The sequence below is a fragment of the Leucopleurus acutus genome (assembly GCF_964270905.1).
Source record: "Leucopleurus acutus genome assembly, chromosome: 3".
In the NCBI taxonomy this organism is placed as follows: Eukaryota; Metazoa; Chordata; class Mammalia; order Artiodactyla; family Delphinidae; genus Leucopleurus; species Leucopleurus acutus.
In genome coordinates this window covers 86,600,587-86,625,012 of record NC_139145.1, presented here as the reverse complement: position 1 = coordinate 86,625,012, position 24,426 = coordinate 86,600,587, and the positions used below count along the sequence as shown (strand labels likewise).

Below are 24,426 nucleotides of genomic sequence, written 5' to 3'. Positions count from 1 at the left end.
AGGATATTAGTGGTATAGGGCTGGTTATTTTAGAAAGACCAATAAAACCATATGTATATAAGTCATTTTCTGGGACATAGAAATAATTATAGTTGTATTAATGTCTTTCATTTGTATAACATTTATTCTTAGAAAGTCTGAGTCATTATTTCATTACTCTTTGTACTGTGTGGTATTTGTTGTGATGAAATTTCCTGTTCTCCAAAAGTTTTACCAGACTATTTCTTATAATTCTTCTCCTTGTGTTGGCTTTATGACTGTCTATGACCTGAAATCTCACAAATAATGTGGAAAAGTTCAAATATCTTGAGACCCCAATAGTAAAGCGACTGTTTTTGCAGGTATCTTGTGGTCTACAATCCTTCAGAACAAGACCGAAACTCAGTAGTCTCAGTCTGTGTGAGCTCCCCGACAGCGCAAGTATCCTCTGCTTCAGGAAAGCCCGTGGAAATTCAAATGAGTGCAGTGTGGGATACAGCAAGTACTGTTTCACAGACAGCCTATGAGGTATGTGCTCTCTATAGAACTTAGAGAGGCAACATGAAAAAAGCATAGCCAGTATATAGTTTATATGTGTATTAATATATATCCCTGAGAGCTGTCAAGTTGGTGTATGTAAAGTGGTTAAAGTTGTAAATGCCAGAGGATTTAACTGGTGAGTTAAATGACACTAACGGAAAATAGATCCTGTGTTTTCCAAAATATTAATATCTTTGTTAGTATGTGTGTTGTATGTTATTTTTAGAATGTTATTAGTATGTATATTGTATATCTTTGTATATCTATTGTAACTTGTTCCTGAAGTCATGAAGTAATCATTTCTCATAAAATTTTGAATGTTTTGTCTAACTTAATTTAATGACAGTTATAAATATTGAAATGGAGATAAATACCATCCTTCTAAATAACTTGGGATACTTTCAACTTTTCACTGCAAAGGTGACATTAATATACTGTGAAAGAAAGACTTCCTAAAATAAGTAAGATGCTTCTTTTCTGAGATAATTATGGAAAAAATCTGGATTCAAATAATAGACATTTTTGGGGGGAAATGTCTTAAAATAAGCAATATTAAACTGAACCCCCATATCACTGGAAAGATCTAAATTTTATAGTTTGGTGTACAATTTAAATTGTACTCCAAACCCTAAAGACACAGACATAAGCTAGGAACTCTAAAAGAAAATCAAAAGCCATTGCTGGCTGCTCTTATAAATTCATAATCCTTTCGATAGAAAGGAAAGTATAACACCAGTTTTGGTCAGATTTTACAGGAAACACCCCATTTAGAGAATGGAACAGTAGCTCCTAGAAGGCAGGAGTCATGTCTCATGGTGGGTGCATCCTCCATGCCTTGTTCAGTGTCTGCTGGCCCCCAGGCATTTGATGGCTGGTGTTGATTGAACTAATGTGCTTAATATTTATATTGTTACACTTACCATTTTTATTTTTAATATACTGAAATATTATAGTATTATTAAAAGATTCCTAATAATTAGGAAAAATCATTGTTCACAATAAACCCTTACCTTCATGGAGAATTTCCCTGTCTGAGCATCCATTATGAGCACCGTAGGACAATTGAGGATGGTCACATAATTTCATATATTGGATGAAAGCAGTAATGTCTTTGATAGTCTTACCCACTTGAAGTTATTAGTTTCCCTGGATAAACAGAGATGTGGATACTCTACCCATAAGTTATCAAAATATATTTATGGAATATTACTATAGTCTCTTTTTTAAATATGGTAGTTTCTCCTTTTTACTAGAAGTATATATGGTTTCCTTTCAGTAGATACATTTCTCTTTAATAAATTCTCTCCTTTATCTTGTAAAGATCTCTTTTCTAGCACAGATGCCACCATTGGGACTGAAAGTATATAAGATTTTGGAAACAGCAAGTTCAAATCCACATTTAGCTGAATATGCCCTATATAATGGTCATATAGCAAATAAAGGAATTTTCAACATGAATAATATAAAAAGTGCTCAAGAAGATATAACTCTAGAGAACTCCTTTATTAAGTTGCGGTTTGATCACTCTGGGCTTATGGAGGTATGTTCTGAATAGTTCTGAAATTTATAGAAGTCTTGTCACTTTTATTATAATATATGCAGATTACTTCTGCAAAGTGGGAAAAGTGGACACAGATTCTCTGGGAGAAAGGATAGATGAGTTATATGTACCTTCTCCTTGTGGTCCACAGTGACCACTTGCTCCTTATAAGTGTGGTCTGTGGGGGGTGCTGCTCAGTGGACTGTTTGTTATTTGTCAACAAGATAAGTATGGAAGCTGTGGCTGTTTAGAAATGTTTATGGAAACTTTAAAGTAATTTGACTGAGTAAAATTATGCCTATTGAATCTAATAATAAAAAAATTGAGTGTATATTTGGCATATCACTTTAATTTTTCTAGAATTCACTTTCATTGTATTTTACAAAAATATTGTTCCATGCATATTGGAAATAAAAATAAATCCACTCCTTTGCTACAGAAAGTTTGAGAAGTACTGGTCTAATCTCTTAATTTGTGTATCTCTTTCTTCCTTGGTGAAATGTGTTCTTTTTGTTCCTATGGCAAAGATTTTAAATCCTAAGGTTAAGTATAAAATTTTGAGTGTGTATCTAAGAATTGTGAATATTAGAGGGTGAATGTTATCATTTTTGAATCTATTGCCGGGTAATTTTTTTTTTTTAAATTGACATATACGTGTAACTAGATACAACTTGTTAATGTCTTAATTGTGAGTTACCTTAATTTTTTTTTTTTATCCTTAGGAAATGATAAATAAAGGAGATGATAAAAGTCATGAAGTCAAAGTGCAGTTTTCATGGTATGGAACCACGAGTAAAAAGGACAAAAGTGGTGCCTACCTCTTCTTACCAGATGGGGAAGCCAAGGTAAGTGCTGGTGAGCTGAGCAGTGAATAAGCACTTATTGAAAGAATAATGAGGAGCAAAATAAATGCATCTCAATATTTTGTTATCTATTAGGAATAAATGAGTTGGCTCCATTATATATATCATTACTGACACTTAGCAATTTCTAGTTGAATGTTAGATAAACAAATAATTTCTCAGAGATGAAATTCAGTTAGGATGCTACAGTGGACAAATGCTTTCTATGGAAAGAAGCTAGATTTGATTTAAGATTAGGGTGCTGCTGTGTTGTTGTGTACATATGTGGCATGGCATATATATAGACACAAAATTCCTAGCCATATGAGAAAAATAGATTGACCACTGAGCCATTTTTCTCCTTAAATTTTAGCACTTTAAAAAGCAAACAAAAAAATGTTTTCCTACCCTTGACTGTAAAGGTAGTATATGCAAATCTTAGCACATTTAATGTAGAAAACTAAGAAAACAATAAAATTTGCCAACTATTCCACAAGCCCATGAAAACCCTGCCAACATTTTGATATATTTTTACTGTCTTTTATTCTGTGCATATCTTTTTTCCCCCATTTTTAAGTTTTTGTCTTCCTACATGAACATATTTTATTTTTCATTGAGACAGTGCTCACAATTTGATATGTTGTTTGAAAACACGGTTGTTTTTTCTGTTTTTTTTTTTTTGTTTTTTGCGGTATGCGGGCCTCTCACTGCTGTGGCCTCTCCCGTTGCGGAGCACAGGCTCCAGACGTGCAGGCTCAGCGGCCATGGCTCACGGGCCCAGCCGCTCCGCGGCATGTGGGATCTTCCCAGACCGGGGCACGAACCCGTGTGCCCTGCATCGGCAGGCGGACTCTCAACCACTGCGCCACCAGGGAAGCCCTGAAAACACAGTTTTAATATACACTTTTGTGTTTTAAAACTTTTAGCTATAAGATGAATGAGGTCTGAGGGTCTGATATATAATATGGTAACTAGTTGATAGCACTGTATTATATAATTGAAATTTGCTAAGAGGGTAGAACTTAAGTGTTCTCACACAAAAAACATGTGTGTGTGTGTGTATATATGTGGGGAAAAAAAGAATTTCCTATTGTTGCATATGTACATTTTCTCCCAATACTTTACTGCTGTAACATTGTGATAAGCTTTCTCTGTAGCATTCTTTTTGTACAGTGCTAATTATTTCCTGAGAATAACTTTCCAGAAGAGTCATTTTGTGTCAGTGGATGAAGCCTTTTAAGGCTTTTGACATATACGTACTATTTATCTTCCCTCTAGAAAGATGGCATACATATTCACTCCCACCAGTGTTTTTCTGAGAGTAGCTCTCTAGTATGCTATTCTAAGCTTTGAGAATTAGCCATATTAAATGCTTTACCTATAATAATGAGTGAAAAATATTTTACTGTTAAGATTTTTCTGATTATTAGTGAGGTTGAACTTTTTTATGTCTTTATCTTTCATATTTCTTTTATGAGTTTCCTATTTAAGTTCTTTGACCATTTTTCTATCGATATGACTTGTGGATCTGTAAGTATTCTTTATATATGGTAAAATTAATCCTTTTTCCTATTTATTGCAATCCTATATCCTATTTATGCTCTCAATGTGTCATTTAGTTTAATTCTTTTATTTTTCTGTTATGTAGTAGTTTTTAATTTTTGTGTAGTCAATTTTGTATTTTTTTTCTTTAGAGTTTCTTCCTTTGCTTTTACACTTACACAGGTTTTCTCCACTTTAAGATAAATTAAATATTCTCCGTATTTTGTTGCCTAGGGTCCTGTCTCCTGAAAAAGTTACTTTTGTTCTAGAAAAGCTTGCTAACCAAAATCAAATATAGATTTTAAGAGATTGTGTGGGCCACACTCAGGATTCTAGTTATTTGTCATTGTTTCTGTATTTTTAAATCATTGAGGAGTTAAAGGTAAGCTACAGCTCATAGTAGGCATTTCAGGATAGGCAGTGGATCCTAAGTATAAGCTACATCAGTGTTTTCTCACTTAACAGCTTTTGTCATTAGACAGGCATTTTGTTTTGACTCACATTTTCTTTTAAAAAAAAAAGTAGCTATGCTATAGAATATTATACATGGACAATTATAATTACTAATTTATTTTAAATGATTTTATCTTTAAATAGCTCTAATATTAGATAGAAGGATAAAGAGAATCATCATATGTTTACAAAGAAGAAATAAAAGAACATCAGGGAAAAAGACAGCTGAGTTTATCAGAAAAAGGCCCGGACATCACCGTCCTAGGTTTCATTCTCCTCCATTACTTTCTAGCTATATGGTAATTAGGTACAAGAACTTTGTTAACTATAAAGCATTATATTAATTTCAGAATATTTTTCTCTAGCCAAAGAGGTAAATTTGGAAGAAAATTACACAGTTCTGAAAATCTTGTGCTACATTGCAAGCCTAGATATTTAGGCTATTGTTGAGCTTTCTAAGGTGTGTAATACTTAAGAAAATAAAATTCTTCATAAATGCTTTAAATTTTGTTTCTGTGTCATATAAGCTATGTGTTTTATTCCCATAGTTTCTTTAATCTAGATTCTAAATAATGAAAACTAAACCAGTGGTTGCCATAGTTTTTCCGAGTTTGGAAGTTGGCTTTATATTCAGCTAGTTCTTGTGAGTAAAAGGACAGTGTTAGAGTAGTAAACCTGACTGTGATTAAACTATGTTTCTGATTCCTGCTTCCTGTTTGCTTAAGATGACTCCCTGTGGTCATCCTAGCCACCTTCCCAACCCCTGAACATTAGGGAGCCATGGTTATAATAAATGTTTACCTGAGAAAATGTCACTGCTATAGAACGATTGCTCATTCTAATAAACAACATATGGACAATATAGAAAGATTTTAATTAGAAATTTTTATATCTGGGAGAAATGTTTGTAGATCATCTAGGCCAATCAGGTTGTAAAATTTTTATTTTCTATTTTCAGCAGTTTTTGTCTAATGCAAAACCTTATATTCAATTTTTGTAGCATGCACATATTCTGATACCTCGTAAGGTTTGTTTTTCACTTAAAATTACAAATATCAGGTGATATACATTTGCCAGTTTGGAAACTATAATAAACATTCCTTGGAAAAACTAAAAGCCAAAATACTTTTCTTAAAAATGTGATTTCCTCCTCAGCCTTATGTTTACACAACACCACCCTTTGTCATAGTGCAACATGGAAGGTTTTTTTCGGACGTGACTTGCTTTTTTGAACATGTTACCCACAGAGTTCGACTGTACAACATACATGGTAAGAAAACAGAAACGCAGATGTGAAACAAATGTATACTGATTCTTGAATTCTTGCTTTTCTTTTGTTGGTTTTAATAAATTAGCAGTTGGTTTTCAGAGATGACAATCATCTGTCTAACCTTGACATCAGACTTATCATATGATTTAAAATGTAGTATTTACCCTTTGATAATTAAAAATGGTAAAACATTTAACGCCTTACATATACTTGTTCTTTTCTTCTGTATATCTTCTCTTTCCTATTGCAGTATTTGTCTTAAGTCATGTGCTCATTTCTCAATTTAAAAACAGTATAGTGGTTTTATTTTATAAAATGGAAATTGTATTAAATGTGGCTTTCAATTAATGGATCACTGACTACCTCTGTCTCACACACACACACACATACACACACACACACACACACACACACACACGGCCTGCCTTAAATATAGAATGTATTGTCATAGTGTACTACTAGAATTTAACTTTAAAAGAAAAATGTTCTCTGCTTGTTCTGCTTGTTTATGACTCTTTAGCTTATAGAGCATAAAATCAGGCAGTTTTCATTGCTTTTAGGACAGTATTGAAGCAGCTTCTTTGTTAATCAAGTGATAAGAAGTAGGTCTTTGATCTCATTAGAAACTGAACTGTGGACCGTGGCACTGGTCCTTCCATAGGATTTGGGTGGAGCTGTGGTTCCCAAACAATCTCAGAATTGTACAGTTTTGTTGGTTGATTTTGAATTTGCTCTTTTTAGAATGGAGTACTCTTCCAACCACAAGTTTAATCCTGATAACCAGGCCATTTACCATTATATCAACTCTCTTAGAAAAGACCTCATAAAAATGCCACTTTAAATGTTTTGTTGCTGTTAGCTAAGATGAAAAATTAGAAAAGGAAAATATTCTTTCCCAGAATCTTTAGGCAGGTAGACAATAAAGCATTTCAAAACCAGTGATAAAATGAATGGGCAGGCCCTGTTTACTTTTTAGGTATTGTGCGGAAGCAAAGGCTGCTATGTTCAGGGAATTTCTTGGACAACTGAGTTCAGTTTTCAAATTTCAGTGTCTAAATTTGATTTTGTTTTTAGTTAACTTTCTTAAACTTCAAATCTCAACGATGTTTGCCTTTTGGTAGAATTTCAGGTGTGGACAAACTTTCTCATGTGACTTTTTAGGTGGTAATGTGATATGTTTGCAGGATTACCCATGATTTGTATGTTGAATTAAGAAGTAAAAGGTCTTCTAGAAGATGGTAAAGTCATATTAGACACTAACTATGTGTCTTTTGCAATTATCTGAAATCACTTTGCTACCTACAAGAAAGTTTGTAGTTTTGAAATAATCTTTTAGTTTCCCAAAACCTTTTAAGTCAGAAACACTATTTTTGGCTATCTCTTTGTACTCTTGCATAAGCCATTGTTTACTGTTTCTGAGAGCCCTAAAACTCCATCTTCACCTATGTTTCACCAAAGGTTTCATTTTATGGGTAGAAAATAGCATGATCACACAGGAGATGTGCTTATCTACTTTTTAAGTTTGCTAAAACTATTGTGTTTTAATGGAGAAGTTCTTCCTTGAATATAACATGGCACCGTTTGGCACAGATCTCCATCATCAGGCTTGGTTTACTATTGGTTTTCATCAGTTATATTTAGGGATAGGCTGTGTCTCAGAGTTGCTGAAGCAACTCATCAGAAAAATTCCAACTTCTCAACAGGTGTATTTGCTTAATTGCTTTTGCTTCTGTTTAATTGCATCCGTCCATCAATGCAACTTCTGAATTTTCTTCTGTTGGCCATGGGATCTGGGTCTCATATCAAAGGGTGGTTTCTGTAAATTAGAGGGCCCTCTTCTGCTTCTGTGGCTGTAGCCTAGCTTGCCGTCATGCTTGAATGGCCAATTTGGAAATTAATAGGCTCTGACTTGGCCCGTTTACTTATTCCAATAAACACACACTCGTCAGAACTAAATGCTTGTCTTTTCTCCTCTTCCCCTCCCCTCCTGTCCCCTACTGAGCAGTCAAAAATGCCCAGTGGCTGACGAGCAGCCCTTTAGCAGGAGCAGGGGCCACGGAGAATTCACTGAGCCCCAGCTCTCCAAGGTGGCAGTGCTGGCTCTGATTAGTCAGTTAAGGAATAGAGGTTGTTTTGAACGGAGTACTTAGAGTATTAGCATAACAAAAATACTAATAAAAAATAAATATGCAGACCTCAGATTGCCTCTGGATGTCTCAGTGAGTGGAATAAACTTGAGCTCAAGCCTTTTTTGCTGATGGTAGATTTTTGCAGCTTGGAAGCAGGAAGCTTCAGAAGTTTGCGGGAAATGACAGATAAATAAGTTGGATATAATGTGAAGTTAACTTAAAGTGCTGTTCAGATGAGTTTTACTGTACTTGCTTGGACTGAACCTGAAACTAGCATATGTAACTATTCAGATCCATCTTTCTTTTTGCTGTCTCAAGCCCAGAGCATTTTTTTTCCCCAACAAGACTACAGTTTGTGAAAAATGGAGATATTAGATCACCTGAAAGGCTTTCTTCCAAACTATATAGCCTCCCATGTTTGTATCTGAGCTCCTGGGAAAAAAAAGAAAAAAAGCCCAGTTCTAGAGATAGAGCCTTTTCTTGGGAGCCTCTGTGACCCATTTCCATCTATCCTTTTCTTTCATACACTATTGCGTGAGGGTGCAGGTTGTCTGGATCCTGTCTTAGTGGGTTTTAATTAAATCACTAACCCAGGCCTGTGACAGAGATGTGAAATCTTCAGGGTGTTTGACTCTCTAGGTGTTCATAGTACCTGAAAAGAGTTTGGTTATGCAGCGCTAAAGCGTCTGTACTAAGAAATACTTGACAGCTCTTTTGAACTTTGGCCTCTTGTAAACTAGGCTTCTGAGTGATTGATCAAAATGCATAGACAAACTGACTTTTGAGCTTAGGTGCTACGAATACTTCAGCCAACTTCCAAGCTTTTATAGATTGGCTTTGGTTTTAAATTTCTTAAGATAACAAAAATATCTATTCTTGAACTTAACTTATTAAACTATTTTCAGGCATAGACTAATTTTGCCCCCTTTAAACTGAGTGGATATGGTTATTTGGATGAGTATTAATGACTAGAGCCTGTTGTTAGTACCAAATTCATGATCAATGGGGGTTGGGGGGAGGGAGACTATTAATATTTTAAGATTACATACTGAAATTGTATGTTTACTAAACCAGTTAATCACACAAAAGATTTTATTATCTCTGAGCAAGAAGGGTGAAGAAACAGAAAATGAGTTTTATTATAGATTGTCTTTACTGAGTATCCGTTCATATTAAACCTTTCAAATTCCATTTACTTGAAACATTCTTTTAAAACCTAAGGTAATGCAAACCTGACAAAATATATTTAAATTTCTCAATCTCCTTTTTTAGTTACTCTTTGATTCTTCTCTCCATAAAGTAACTTTTGCCCAATTTAATCTTCAGCAGAAAACAAAGTCAAGGGCAAAAATCAACCAACACTTCCCAAATTACATAAACTGTGTGATCGTTGTTGATTTTGAAACAAACTGAGTTGGGAGGCCCGGGTGCAGCCTGACTTCTGGTTTTGTTCTTGGTTTGGTATTTAACTTTAGTTTCTCTATTTGTGTTCTCTCCAGATTCTGAAAATAATAAGCAGTACAGTTTAAAATCTCTCTCTTAACATCATTTAAGCTATTAAAAACACTGTGATTTTATTTTCATTATTGTTCAGACATTACATTCAAAAGGTTTCTAGAAATATTAAATTACAGGAAATTTTGTACTCACAAGCTTTAAAAGCTTCAAAAGATCAGAGATTTCTAATGAAACATCATGCTTTGCCTTATATCAAGTTAAATAAATCCTTTTTATGGTGACCATAACTTAATGAAATGCCCTTTTAGGACTATTTTATGATTTCTAAAAGATTATTTCATTTATAGAAAATAACATTTTTCTGGAGGAAAAGGTGGGAGAGGTGGGGATTAATTTTTCTTGTAGTGTAATCATCTTTCATTAAATTGAAGCTGTAAATGTTACCAGATATGCTGCTTTAGCTTTTATCATTAACCTTGGATTAGAAGATAGAATATAATACAAGCAGAAACCCCTGTACCACCTTGTGTTATAGTAATTTGTTATTTTACCATCACAAAAAATACGTATCTTGCTGTGATGTTATGATCAGTAAGTGACATTCACGAGCCGTAGTTTCATTTGTCTTCAGAGTTGTAATTATTAGACTGGTGCTGTTTTCTGACATAAACTGCTACTTTGAAGAATTAGGTTGCTATGGGTTACCAATGTATCATGTTCATTTTCACTGGCACAAGGTTCAGGTTCCAGATCTGTTAATATATACCTTCAAGGTATTTTTCCCCCCTCAGGACTATGTTCTCCTAGGCAGGTGTTTGTGAGTGAGTGAGTGAGTGAATGTGTCTGTGTAAACCATGTTTCAACCCTTAGGAGAAATACCTTAAACGCAGTAAATACTTTTGCCTGTTTTCCACCAACATATTATGAAAGTACTGCATGTAGTGGATCTTGCCAAAAGAAAGTACACAGTAGCCTGGGGGTAAAATGTAATGAACTGCCATCAAGAAGTATGGAAGAAAAGACTTTCCTTTGGCTGAAATGACTGATAATTTCCTTCCAAGGGCATATTTAGCAATCAAAGAGAAGTTGCTTTGTTTTTCTTCCGTTTTGAATATATAATCTAAATGGATTCATAACATGACCCTTGACTTTTAGAGAGTCAAAATGAATTGTATCCAGTTAAACATATAAGAGAATCACTTTGGGAATTAGAGATCTGAATCCTTAGTTTCGCCTCTAAGCAAACTAGAGTGACCTTGAGTTTGTTCTTTAACTTCTTAGGAGAAGAAGACTAGATGGTCAATTAGGTATCACCATCAAAGAGTCTTAACAACACTTGTTTTCACATCAAGTTTCTTTGGTGCTTGACTCCTTGCTCCTAAATTCATCTTCTAAGGATGCTTGAATCTGTGGCCCTCATCCCTGGAGTCCTTCCACTTACAAACAAGGTCTCACAGCTTCGCTGAAGTTGTTTTTATTTCCATAAAAAGATTCATGAGGATATTAAAATGGTTTATAATCAATCTCTCATTTTTCCCAGGACTACGTTCCATATTTAGTTTGATTTAAGAGTAAAAAGCATTAAGTAAGTTATGGCTAGGCAGACTTAGGTAATTAAAACATTTTTGGAATATCATAATATGCAATTGACTGCTAAGAATTTTTTTCCTGTTAATTGGAACTTTTAAAAAATGAAATAAGTAGCTATGTGTCAAATCTGATTATTCCCTATAGGCGTGAAAAGGAAGGTTATTTTAAGGGACTATAAGCACATTCTGGTTACACAAATTCAGAACTCAGAGGTTATCTTGGGGGCTGTTTGACAGCAGCTGCTGCATTGAAGGCATAGCTTCTTAGTGGGAAATAGCATCATCTCCCACAAATATGTGTTGTACTAAACTCAGATGAAGGGAATAGGGATGGGAAACCCAGGCAAGTGTGACGGTTAAGAGCTCCGACTCCAGAGTCAGCCCATGTACATTTCATTCCCAGTTTCCAAACCTGCTCTGCTGCTTACCAGGTATTTGACCTTGTGCAGGTTATTACATACATGGTCTTGGCTTCATCATCCTAAAAATGATGACAATAATAGAGTCTTCCTCATAGGAGTGTTGGAGGATTAACTGAGTTAATGTACATAAAAACTGACACACACTAAGTGTTGTATCTCCTTAAGAAGGATGTGCAGGCCTGAGAGAGTGGTCATTGGAGGGTTGAGGCATTTGGAGAAGATTTGATAAAGGAAGTGAGTTTCTGAGATGCTAGGTCTTAGAGAAATGTCACTTGAATGGGCAGAAAAGAGGAAAAGAATAGCACAAAGTGTGAAGTGGTGTGGGTGAGATCAAATTCCCATGTTCCTATAAGAATTTGAAGAATCTGTGTCCGTTACATATTTGTAATTTGACATCTAGTTTTCCTTTATACATTTAAATATTTGCAAAGGGTTTTATTTTTGGTATACTGTAAATATTGACATTTTAAGATAAGCATATCCAATGGGTAGCAATTTGATACTAAATCATGCATTTTTTTTTAAGAGCTCCTGACTTATTTATTTATTTAAAATTTTTTTGGCTATGTTGGGTCTTCGTTTCTATGTGAGGGCTTTCTCTAGTTGCAGCAAGCGGGGTCCACTCTTCATCACGGTGCGCGGGCCTTTCACTGTCGCGGCCTCTCTTGTTGCGGGGCACAGGCTCCAGACGTGCAGGCTCAGTAGTTGTGGCTCACGGGCCTAGTTGCTCCTCGGCATGTGGGATCTTCCCAGACCAGGGCTCGAACCCATGTCCCCTGCGCTGGCAGGCAGATTCTCAACCACTGCGCCACCAGGGAAACCCAAATCATGCATTTTTTAAAAGCCTCAACAAACTCTTTTATTTTTTTTTTTCTTCGATACGCGGGCCTCTCACTGTCGTGGCCTCTCCCATTGCGCAGCACAGGCTCCAGACGCGCAGGCTCAGCGGCCATGGCTCACGGGCACAGCCGCTCTGCAGCATGTGGGATCTTCCCGGACTGGGGCACAAACCCGTGTCCCCTGCATCGGCAGGCGGACTCTCAACCATTGCGCCACCAGGGAAGCCCCTCAACAAACTCTTCTTAAACAGTCAAATTTCATATCATTATTTTCTCCTTGAACTCATATTTCCATTCTACTTCCTCCACCAAATTTTATCTTAATATAATACTTTATGATTGAGAGTCTTATTATTGGTCAACTTTTCATTCTTCTTCTGAAAGAAATATATATATGTGTTTTAAATATATATATATGTTTTAAAATTCTGTCATCCTAAAACTCGAAGTATTAAATTTCTTCTGGATTGAGTTATAAAAATTGTTATAGTATATGATTGATCAAAATGTGTAATTGATCTATATATATTATCACTTTGATCATTTATAAACTTTAATAGAAACATTTTTCTTAATGACATGAATTGTACCGTTTGTATCCTAAATATTTATGCATTCATTGGGAAATGTTACTTTTGCTAGAAGAGATAGGTTTCAGCATTGATTTTATTCTTTTTGTTCTTATAAATGAAAGGCAAAGGAGTGTTGCTAACATAAATAAGTAGGTGGAAAATGAAGGAGTTTAGTTATGAGAATGCCATTTAATTCCTTGAACTCCTTCTGAGTTATATTCCATGAATCACAGTGATCTATTGCCAAACATTAATCAATTATTTTTAATGATCTACTGTCTGACAACTTTACTAGGCAACCTTCAATTTTGTTGAAAGCCAACAATTGGAAAACCATGTGTTTTGCAAAAATATTTGTTCCCTGGTTGTTGAAGTTCAGTCAGACACCAATACTTCAAATTGTTTTTGTTCAGCCCCACTTGAGTTAGGGTGGGTGAGAGGCATGCTGCTGCCTTTTTTTTCTTTCTTTTTTCCTTTTTTTGGTTAAGCTGGGAGAAGGAATAGTGAAAGTGTGGTTTAAAAAAAAAGAAAAGGAAGAACCACATGCTTCCATGGCAGGTCTGTTTCAGTGGAATCTGAGCTTCCTATCTAAAAGCACCTTGGAAAAGAGTATGTTTGCAAGAACAGGAAGTAGGCAACTCCAGAGTGACTGTCAGTGTGGAGGCAGGCAGACCACTGAGATTACTCCAGCATCCTTCCTTCTCTGTACTAGACCAGCCCAAGTCTGGACTGTGGGTCATGAGCTGTTTATTCACCTCCCAGGTTAGTTAGACCACGTCTGTTTTGGATTTAAAAGAATGTTACTGATGTAGGTGTTATGTTCCTCCAAAACAGGGCTTCTAAAAAACCTGTTGTTTTTTAAAATCAGTGTTTATTAGAAAAAAAATGACAGATTCCCAGTTTTGTTGTGTATGTTTCAGTTATTAGGCCTTTTTCACATATATCATACTTAATTGGTAGAATCTTTAACCAGAATTTGTAATCTTTGTGATCGAAATGCTATACCTTTCTTATTATGCATTTACTTTTGTGTTATTGTGAGAATTATTGAAATGAAGAGCATAAAGTATGTAGACTAGTGCCTAGCTCATACGTTGATCAGTAAGCAGTGGTAGTTATTTATCTAGTGCTTTATAAATGAAACACAGTGATGCATCATTATTTTCTTAAGTTTGAGTCTTGGAATGAAATTTACTAAACTGTGTATTCCTGAAAGCAGATGTTAAAATTTTTACTTGTGGAGAAATAATCAACGTGAACATTTACAGGCCTGGAAATCAGCAGGTACCTCAGAGAATAAATTAGATCTTGTAATGGGTGATAAGTTGAGTCAGTCAACATGGATAAAAAGGTCATCCGGTTGTGGGAATTACTACCATTTCTATTCTCGGTACTTTCAGATGGGAGTACAGTTTTGTTTTTTTTTTTAAATATAGTCATGATAATATTTGCTCTTTAGAAACATTGTCTACATGTTGACCTACTAAATTTATCATTTGTATATTGTCATTTAAGTGTATGTGTCAAACTAAACAGTGTGTGTTAATTAATAATCATGTGTCAACTCCCAGTTAAGTTGGATAAGTTTACAAAAACAATGTCACAAAGTAAATACACACTAGGAGAGTTACTCTTATATTTTTGATCATTTAATTACAAAACAAAATACTCCGAAAATTGAAGGGGAGATATTCAAAATTAGGAGCCCTGGTTTTTCATGACAGTTCTTATTGCCTTACTTCTACTATGACATGAGGGCTCAGGCCCTCTCTCCGTTCAGACACAGATTTGAGGAAAAAGGATGAGGACAGCAGGTTGATAGCAAGGTTCCATTTTTGCCCCAGAGCACACATTTTAAGGACAGTCACTGAAAGACCTTGCTTTAAATCCTGGGTGGGTTTTTTGAGGATTTATTTTATATTTGATTTCCTATCTATGTCACATTTCAGTTAGACTTTTGTTTGAAGGCTTAAACACCTCTTTTAGGGCTGTCACCTTCACTTTTCATTTTCCCAGGTGGGTGTGGGCCAGTTGCTGTTTTTCCATCTTGATCTGATAACTTGTCCTAAGCACACATTGAGTGCCACTAATAAGATATTGGATTCTTGTTGGAGTGAGAGAGGGGCTCTCTTGCTCTTTTCCCCAAGCTGCTGCCTCTTATTCCTATAACTACTTCAGTGTCGTGAGAGAGGCGTCCGATTTATATTCCTTGGAAAAGTATGCCTTGCATTTCAGAATTGTTAGAATAAGGTGGTCTAGGCAGGTGGAGAGGGCTGAATTAGGCTGGTCCAGATAGATTTTAGAATGATCTGACATGAAGAGAGTAGATTGTGCAGAGGAGATACGCCTAAGATTCTCCAGAGGCCCTCAGTTGCTGCTCAGAGCCATGACCCCAGCCTTTCCATCTGCATGACTTAGTCATTAGACCATCCTGGATATTTGCTCCACCTCTTCTTTCAGGCACAGGGCATGTGTTCGAGGCGCCCTCCAGTTTTTCTCTCCATACTCAAAGGAGTATGTTTCTTGGTTTCCTTAAGACCAGTGCTGAGCAACGGAGTCAAGAGGGTCTTGCCTTCCGACCCTGATCCCTTGCCTCCTTAGTTTCATTTTTCCCTGCCATCTTAGAAAATATTCTTTTCAAAAAATGCTTAAAATTATTTTTATGTATAAAATGCAAATTATATACATGTATGTGTGTGTGTCTATTTACACACATACTCTTTTGACAAAAATTTCACACATTATGGACATAACGTAAAGTCTCTCTGGAATCTGTGTCTGGCCCCTATCCACTGCTCAAGAGAGGTAATACAGATATTTGCACGCTCTCCCTCTTTCTCTCTCTCTCTCTCTCACACACACACACACACACACCCCTACAGAAATGTATAGTATTATGTTTGTGTCTGTGTCAGCATAAAGTTTATTGTACTGTGCAAACGCTCTGTTTGCCTTTCCCATCAGATCTTTCTCTGCCAGGACAGAGAGTTGCCTTCTTCTTTTCATTTGCTACACAGCATTCCATAGCATGGGTGTACCTGTTTTTATTATTCATTTGCCTATTGATGGACATCTAGCATGTTTCCCCATTTTTTTTACTCTTGGCACCAGTGCACTCGCTGTAAACATGCTTGTGCTCGTGATTAGTGTTCATTTTAGGTAGATAAGAGAGGTAATTAGGGTATGTGTTTTTAATATTTAAGATATATTACTTTATTGGCTTCTAAAGTGACTGTGATGTTTTGAAAGAGATTTTTGGATTGTTTTAAAGAAGCTTTGGGTTCTGGCAAGCCTTGTCCCTTAATTTTATTTCACTCAATTCAGTAACTCTCGCAGCTTATCAGATCCCAGATCAGTGCCCTCTCTCCTTGTTTGAAAATAGTCTGGAGCTCTCCTCTCTACTTAAGCATTCCTACAAAGCTTTTCCCAATCCTTGGTCCCAAAGTAATTTCAACATTTTCCAGTAGTTGGTCTGCTATTGAGACATGATGGTTGAGAGGTTTAGTCCTGGTTCTGCCAGGCCTTGTGATCTGGGGCAGATAATTTCCTCCTAGGCTTAGGGTCAGGAATGATTATATGTAAAGCCTATAATGTATGGTACATAGTAAGCACTTGGTACTTGTTGACTGTTGTCATTCCCCTATGCAGCTGAACCCTTCACTCACTTCTTGTGTACCTGTTATGTGCTGGGAGCATAAGATAAATAAGACATGGTCCCTATACCTGAGGAACTGACCTTCTAACATGCATGTGTTTGCTCAAAATGAAAGTACTTACTCATCTTTTATCTATTTGAATCTTATCTATAGCCCATCTGCTTTCACCCAACCAGTTAACTTCTGCATCATGAGGGACAGCCTCTCACATCTTTACTCATTCTGTTTAACAGTGATTCAGCACCGACCACCTGCCCAAAACATTGTTAAAAACTGAAATATGAGATAGTGTATAAGACAGTCTGTGTTTGTGAGCAGCTCATAGGCTCTAGGGAGGAAAAATTAAAGAGCTCCAGGGTTCTGAAACACTCGTTTGGCTTCTCTATTATAGCTTTTCACCTGTGAACTGGCTAAATTTTACTTTGCATTGCCTGTGTGTTAATAAGGATAAACAATCTCCATCCTCTCTTCTCCAAGGGCACAGAGTGTGAGGTGCTAGCAAAAGGGCACTTAGTTCTCTGTTGAAACCTGGGAATGGCCTCACACCCGCTCCCCCTCCCCCATGGACTACTCTTGTTAAGTAGGAGCTATTTTCTTTCCCAGGACTGAAGAAAAACTAGAAGGACTTAGAAAGCCCTGGCCATCTATGCTCAGGTAGAACCATTTTAGTAAAAGTATCTTTTGCTGCCACATCCTGCAAAGATCCAGCATATCACTGGGACCACTGGGTTTGTACCCCTGCTTCCTGGGGAGTTCTGCCCTCAGTCCCATGAGCTTCTTTGGGACTGACACATCTTAGGAATTCTTGACACAGAATAGGAAAAGTCAGCAGTCTTCTTTCTCCCTCACACATGTTCTTCTTTTAAAAATAATTCTTTTTCTTTGAGAACTCAGGGATACCTCCTTGCTTTTGTTTTACCATTACAGGTTTCATTTGGTTTGTTCACAATAAGTATATTAAGTCTGAACTTATTTTAAGTCTACCCTGGCACAGAATTTAAATCAATGTCTTGCTGAATTGTGAATGGATGTGAAGGCTCCTTTTAAAGGAGCTTTAAGCGTTTGTTGCCCCAACAGGATCTGAGCATAATACTGAGCTTGAGAAAGATGATTTTCTCAATGGAAATAATTTATCATTGCTAGAGATAATGTGAAATTACTAATTTTTTCTCGAAGCATGTTTTTTGTAAATGTTTTCCAGAGATACATACCTTGAAATTAATGATGGTCTCCTTTGTGAAGACTTTATTTCATTTCATGTATTTTGTTGACCCCTGAGATAATAGTCCATCTAGAGAGGAGAAAACATAAAGCAGTACTAAAAACACTATGAATGCTTTCAGTAAAGTAGAGTCACTTGCCATCTGCTGTTTTCCCTAATGCTGCATTAATACTAGCATCTGTAGTGCTACATGTTGGGTTTTGGGCATCTTTGGTTCATTTGTGGATGCTTGTCTTTTAAAATTTTATATACAATTCATTTGGTTTTAGAAAAATATTCTGGACAATGTAAGTATACTGGAAGGAAAGTTTGCATTTAAAGTAATGCATTTCCCAGTTCAAAGAACACACTATTGTTCTATCACCAGCATATGCACTTGCTTTCCCCCCACCCTCCCCAAACTTCCCAATAGTGGTGAAGAAGTTTGGATCAACTATGTTGGCAGGTTCTGGTAATTCTCAGAAGGAAATGTATGTATGCATTTAATTAGCAGAGGTTAGTGGTTCAGACTGTGGCTATAAAGCTGGGAAAAAAATGGCACTTCCTTCCCCCCACCCATGGAGATCATGCTCATCATAGTAAGAAACTGAAGTTGGCTCTGGTTGAGGTTGTTGAATTGGAAAGACAACATCTACCAGAAGAGAATTTCTGTGAGCATGCTGAAAATTATATTGATGGAAACTGCAGCCCATTTAGTATTGTTAGCATATTATTATTTATGGTGTACAATTTCCAGTTGTACTTTTCACATAAACCTATAATGCCTGGGCCAGCTGCATTTACATTTTTTCCACAAATCCCACAGATCCAAACTTCCTTTCTATTTGCTGTCTAAACTCTGGGGATTCTTCTTGGCTCCTGGAAAAAGCCTTCCTCACCCTCTTTCTCCCCTCCCTGCTTTTCTGCACACAGCCCTCTTTCTCTAAAGAGTACGCTGGTTATCAGCAGAGTGACAGATTGTGTGTGAGAAGGGGAAGAGGTGGGTCATGAATAACAACGGTGGTTAAGTGTCCAGGGTTCTTGGAACCTCAAAAAACTTCAGCCGTATGAAATAGGATATGGCCAATCTTTCTTCTTTGACCACTTTCGTAATCATTCTCTTTCTTAGAAGATCCTACAGTATCTTTTATATCCACTCAAATCTGTATTAAGAGTGTTGGGTTTCTTCATAACTCCTCTCTCCAGCTCTGAAATAGACCCAAGGGTTCACTGAGGACCTGAAGATATAGTTAGGGTAGCATGACAGATAGAAATTAGTAAATACTTCAGGCTTATCCAAAAAAACAAAAATGTTCGATACATCTGGGACTTTTTCAAGCTCTCCTCTGCTTTATATAGCAAAGGGCAAAATGAATCACTCCATAACAAGGGATCCTAAGAGACACCAAACTCAATTTAAATTGATTTAAGTTCTGGGGAGCTCTCCAGATTATACTTCACAAATACTAATATGGTAGTACCAGTTTTAGCCATAAATCATTGCATTGGACCTCCTGTCTCTTTTCCTGGCTATAGATCATGGGCAGTAATACACTGTCTCTTGAACCACCAGCGTGTAAATTTCACCGCTCATAATTTCCAGTGTGTGAAGAGAGCCTGGTGCAGAAATAGGCTTGAATGGCTCTGTTGGGGAGTGGCAGTGCACATGAGTGGTGGATTGGCCTGTAGTGTGGCTGACCTTTTCTCACTTAATGTCCTCTTTCCCCTCTGGATCTCATTGCAGAATCATTTGCATGTTATATTTCACCTACATTTATTTCATTCTAGCCTCTTCATCCTTCTGTTGAGTTATATATGCCCCTGAATAAATGTTTTCTATTGTCTGATTTAAAAAAAGGTGAATTGTGACACCATTTGGCATATGAGAGATAGTAAAGATAGGAAGTAGGAAACAGGAAAATACCTGTAACGTTAGAAAGAGTTCTGTATAGTATATTTAAGAAAAGGGCGGCAATTATTTTTTATTAATGTATATATTCTTTTAACTTTAGGAATAGAAGGACAGTCTGTGGAAATTTCCAATATTGTGGACATCCGAAAAGAACATAACCGTGAGATTGCAATGAGAATTTCTTCTAGCATCAACAACCAAAATAGATTTTATACTGACCTAAATGGATACCAGGTAATTTCCCTTTAAAATGTTTAAGTAATGGTTATAATATGTAACTTTTATATGTGATGATGGGCCAGTTAATTTTGGAATCTTTGAAAAAATATGCTTAAGGTTGCAAATTATTTCTAAAATAAAACTGAATTTTAACAGACACTTTTAGGTTCTGTATTCAACCATATTTTCAAGGTTAGAAAAAATATATTTGCAAGACTATTTTGTTAAATGTCTATTTGTAAGGATTTATTTTTTCAAAGGAAGATTTAGTGACCATTACGCATGTTAAATACCTTGATGCTAAAATGTATATGAATTTATCTAATAGAAAGGGAATATTAATTAGGGACTGATGGAGTATATCTTTTTTTTCCTCGTAAGGAATTGGTCTATGTATATTTAGTTTATTCCACATATGTTTTTAAATGTATGATTTAATACTGGGCTCTTTTAAATTTCAGGAAAACTCTTCTCTCTGATGTATATGTGTGTGTACATATATACACACACATATGTGTACATAGACATAGATATACAAATAAAAACATCAGTTTAGAAATGTGAGTAGGTGTGTATTTAGTCAAAATTTTCATGAAATAGTTTAAAATAGTAATGGGAAAATTGATTCATAAAAATTTTTAAGATTGTCATTTCTCTAATTTACTAGAGCTCTTTTGATTGTTACCTAAATCTCTGTATTCAGAGTGTATGTGTGTAACAACATATCTTTGAAGTAATACTATTAGAAACATGAGCATGTTTGTTTTTGTTTGTTTGTTTGTTTGTTTTGCGGTACGCGGGCCTCTCACTGCTGTGGCCTCTCCCGTTGTGGAGCACAGGCTCCGGACGCGCAGACTCAGCGGCCATGGCTCACGGGCCCAGCCGCTCTGTGGCATGTGGGATCTTCCCGGACCGGGGCACGAACCCATGTCCCCTGCATCCGCAGGCGGACTCTCAACCACTGCGCCACCAGGGAAGCCCCATGAGCATGTTTTTGAGGCATTAGCATTTTAGAAATTTCTGGCTACGAATAGAAATAATTTCACAAATGCTGTTACTTTGATTTTCAACTGGGATGAGTGGAAGGGATTGTGATAATTTTCTCTTCTACAATTTCCTGCAAAAGTTAAATTTAAACCTTTTCAGAGCATAAAAATTGCAGCATACATTTTGAATTAACATGTTAATTCTTCTACAGCTGTTTGGTTTTCAAATGAAGCCCTGGCTTTATGGTGATTCATTTTCCTTGTGTACAAAAGAAAGGCTTTTCTTAAAGTCTTACAGAAGCAGTAATATGTATGTGTGGGTGTATACATGAATGAAAAAACTTAGTAAAAATGAATAAAAATGTGAATTTTCTTTACAAGTTTCGACCATTTTAATAAATAGGAAAATATTATTTTTAAGTCTATAGCCTAAGTGTTTCCTCTTTTTTAGAATAGGCCATTTCTTAAGCTTTGAAAAGAGTAGTTACTTGGGCCAAACTAGAAATCTAGACCCGCAGGTAGGGAGTGAGGGTAACAGCTACACAATTGTGACAGTTTTAAATGTCTTTTTTTTAAGTATACAACTAAATGGAGTAGGAAGATCAGGATTGGAGATTTCTTTCTAATTAGCTTCCCTTCCTTCCTTCCTTTTTTTTTTTTAACATTTTACAGTTGTTTTTTCCACCAGTTTGTTAATGTCCTAGGGCTGTGATATAAGCCGCCACAAACTGGGTGGCTTAAAACAACAAAAATTTATTCTCTCACAGTTTTGGACATTAGGAGTCCAGAATCAAGATGTAGGCAGGGCCCCACTCCTTCCATCGGCTCTAGGGAAGTATAACCTTGCATTTTCTAGCTTCTGGTGGTTGCAGACAATCCTTGGTACACCTTGCCTTGTAGACATATCACTCCAATCTCTGTGCTGTCACATGGTCTCCTTGTGCCTCTGAATGTCTCTCTCTGTGTCCAAATTCCCCATTTCTTGTAAGGACACAATTCTTTTTTTTTTTTTTTTTATCTTATTTTTTTATGTATTTTTGGCTGTGTTGGGTCTTCATTGCTGTGCACGGGCTTTATCTAGTTGCGTTGAGCAGGGGCTACTCTTTGTTGCGGTGCGCGGGCTTCTCATTGCGGTGGCTTCTCTTGTTGTGGAGCACAGGCTCTAGGCGTGCGGGCGCACGGGCTTCAGTAGTTGTGGCACACGGACTTAGTTGCTCTGTGGCATGTGGGATCTTCCCTGACTAGGGACTGAACCCGTGTCTCCTGCATTGGCAGGCTGATTCTTAACCACTGCGCCGCCAGGGAAGTCCCAAACATCTAGTGTTTTTTTTTTTTTTTTTTTTACATCTTTATTGGAGTATAATTGCTTTACAATGCTGTGTTAGTTTCTGCTTTATAACAAAGTGGATCAGTTATACATATACATATGTTCCCATATCTCTTCCCTCTTGCGTCTCCCTCCCTCCCACCCTCCCTGTCCCATCCCTCCAGGCGGTCACAAAGCACCGACACCATTCTTTAGATTATCGCTCACCCTAATCCAGTATAACTTGATTTTATCTGCAGAGACCATATTTCAAAGTAAAATCACATTCACAGGTTCTGAGCGAACATGAATTTGGGGGACACTATTCAGAACCAGTAAGTTGAATGACCTACTGCAGGGTTGTTGTGAAGATTAAAGATCTTATCTGTGAAATTCTCAATACTGTGCCTGGCATTAATGGTTACTCAGTACATGTTAACTATTATGTTTATGTTGAACTTCTCCTTTTCTGAGTTTCATGTCGAACTTTCATGAGTTTAAAAGAAGAGATGGCATTTTTATGTGGTATAAGATTTCTGATAACAAAGTCTCTGTTTGATGTCTCCTCCTGAGGTTTGAGTGAGTCTCCTTGACCCAGATCAGCTTAGTGCATTGTCAGTCTCTCAAAATATAAAATTAGAGTTGTATTTCATGCATTCAGATACTAGACCAAGAAAAATTGGAATTTGGAACTGTCTACATTGAAACTAAACAAGAAGAGTAAGCCTTGAATAGTTTTTAAATATAAATATGCATTTGATTATTATAACATAGTATGTTAGAGGATTTGGTGAGGAGATGTGTGGTATTTATTAAAACTGTTACAAGAATCATAAGAGATATTTCTTGAAAGGGGTTAGAGAGCTATTATGCTTAGCCTTCATTACAAAAGCAGTATGTTAGATGTAAATGAGAAGTGAATCCTTAATACCTTTATAATTTGTTTTATGCAAATATTGGAGAGCTAGAAAACTTAAGGATTTTTGTTCTGAATTTAAACAGTAATGCCTGTTTTAAAAATCTGGACAAGTTCTACCTTTCTCACTTAAAAATTGTTTTCTAAGATGCTCATGATTTTTCTTCATATTGTTTTGAAGAATGTTTTCATTTCTAAGTTAGCTGTTCTATTGGACAAGAAAGGTGCTGTACCTTTTTTTGTTTGGAAGGAAAACCATCTGTAGTCGATAGTAATTTTTTTAAGTACATGTGTAAATATCACTTGATTTTTTTTTCCTTAACAAGAACTGTTTGGTCTTACAGATTCAACCTAGAATGACACTGAGCAAATTGCCTCTCCAGGCGAACGTTTATCCGATGACTACAATGGCATATGTCCAGGATGCTGAGTATCGCTTGACCCTGCTCTCTGCTCAATCTTTAGGTGTTTCGAGTTTGAAAAGTGGTGTGTTGTTTAGATTCTTTTTTGCTCTTATAAGTTTCACTTCCCAGTGTATAATCTTTCTGCTGGTAATATGTATTAATTATCATCCCCAGTCACAGGCTTTCTTCTTTTGAGAATCAGACTGTTAGTTAATTTTGAGCTTTATGAGACCAATGTAAAATAATAAATTTCCTTAATCTTCAGATGAAAAAAGAGGGACCTAAAAGTCCATGAAACTGATTATTTTTAAAGATAATTTACTTCACCTGATGGCTCATTGTTTGCAGAAGTCTGTCATTATTGTGACTGATTGGGAATGGAAATTCAGACTCAAATTAAACTAAGTTTAGATAGAGTTCAGATAACTTAACCAGGTTTGCAAAGGTGGAAAGTTACAGTTCAAACTTAGGTCCTTCTCTGAATCCCATCCTTCCAGGACACTACCAGCTGAAAAGAAGAAAGGGAGTAGAGATGATACAGATATGGGGATAAAGAGGTGACAGACATGACTTTACAGATTCCAAAAGAGAGAATGAAATGGAGTGAAAGAGAAAATAGATAGTAGACGCTGATTGATTTTTTTTTAGAAC

At 36.3% G+C, this 24,426-nt stretch overlaps 1 protein-coding gene across 1 annotated transcript in view; it reads left to right on the top strand.

Moving 5' to 3' along the window:
- MAN2A1 (mannosidase alpha class 2A member 1) overlaps nucleotides 1-24,426 on the top strand; it is a 160,783-nt gene that overhangs the window by 113,258 nt on the left and 23,099 nt on the right. The window contains exons 13-18 of the mRNA XM_082836309.1: nucleotides 342-507; nucleotides 1,841-2,059; nucleotides 2,782-2,904; nucleotides 6,052-6,166; nucleotides 20,045-20,178; nucleotides 23,716-23,857. Coding sequence (XP_082692435.1) covers nucleotides 342-507; nucleotides 1,841-2,059; nucleotides 2,782-2,904; nucleotides 6,052-6,166; nucleotides 20,045-20,178; nucleotides 23,716-23,857 — 899 coding nt within the window. The remainder of the gene's footprint in view (nucleotides 1-341; nucleotides 508-1,840; nucleotides 2,060-2,781; nucleotides 2,905-6,051; nucleotides 6,167-20,044; nucleotides 20,179-23,715; nucleotides 23,858-24,426) is intronic.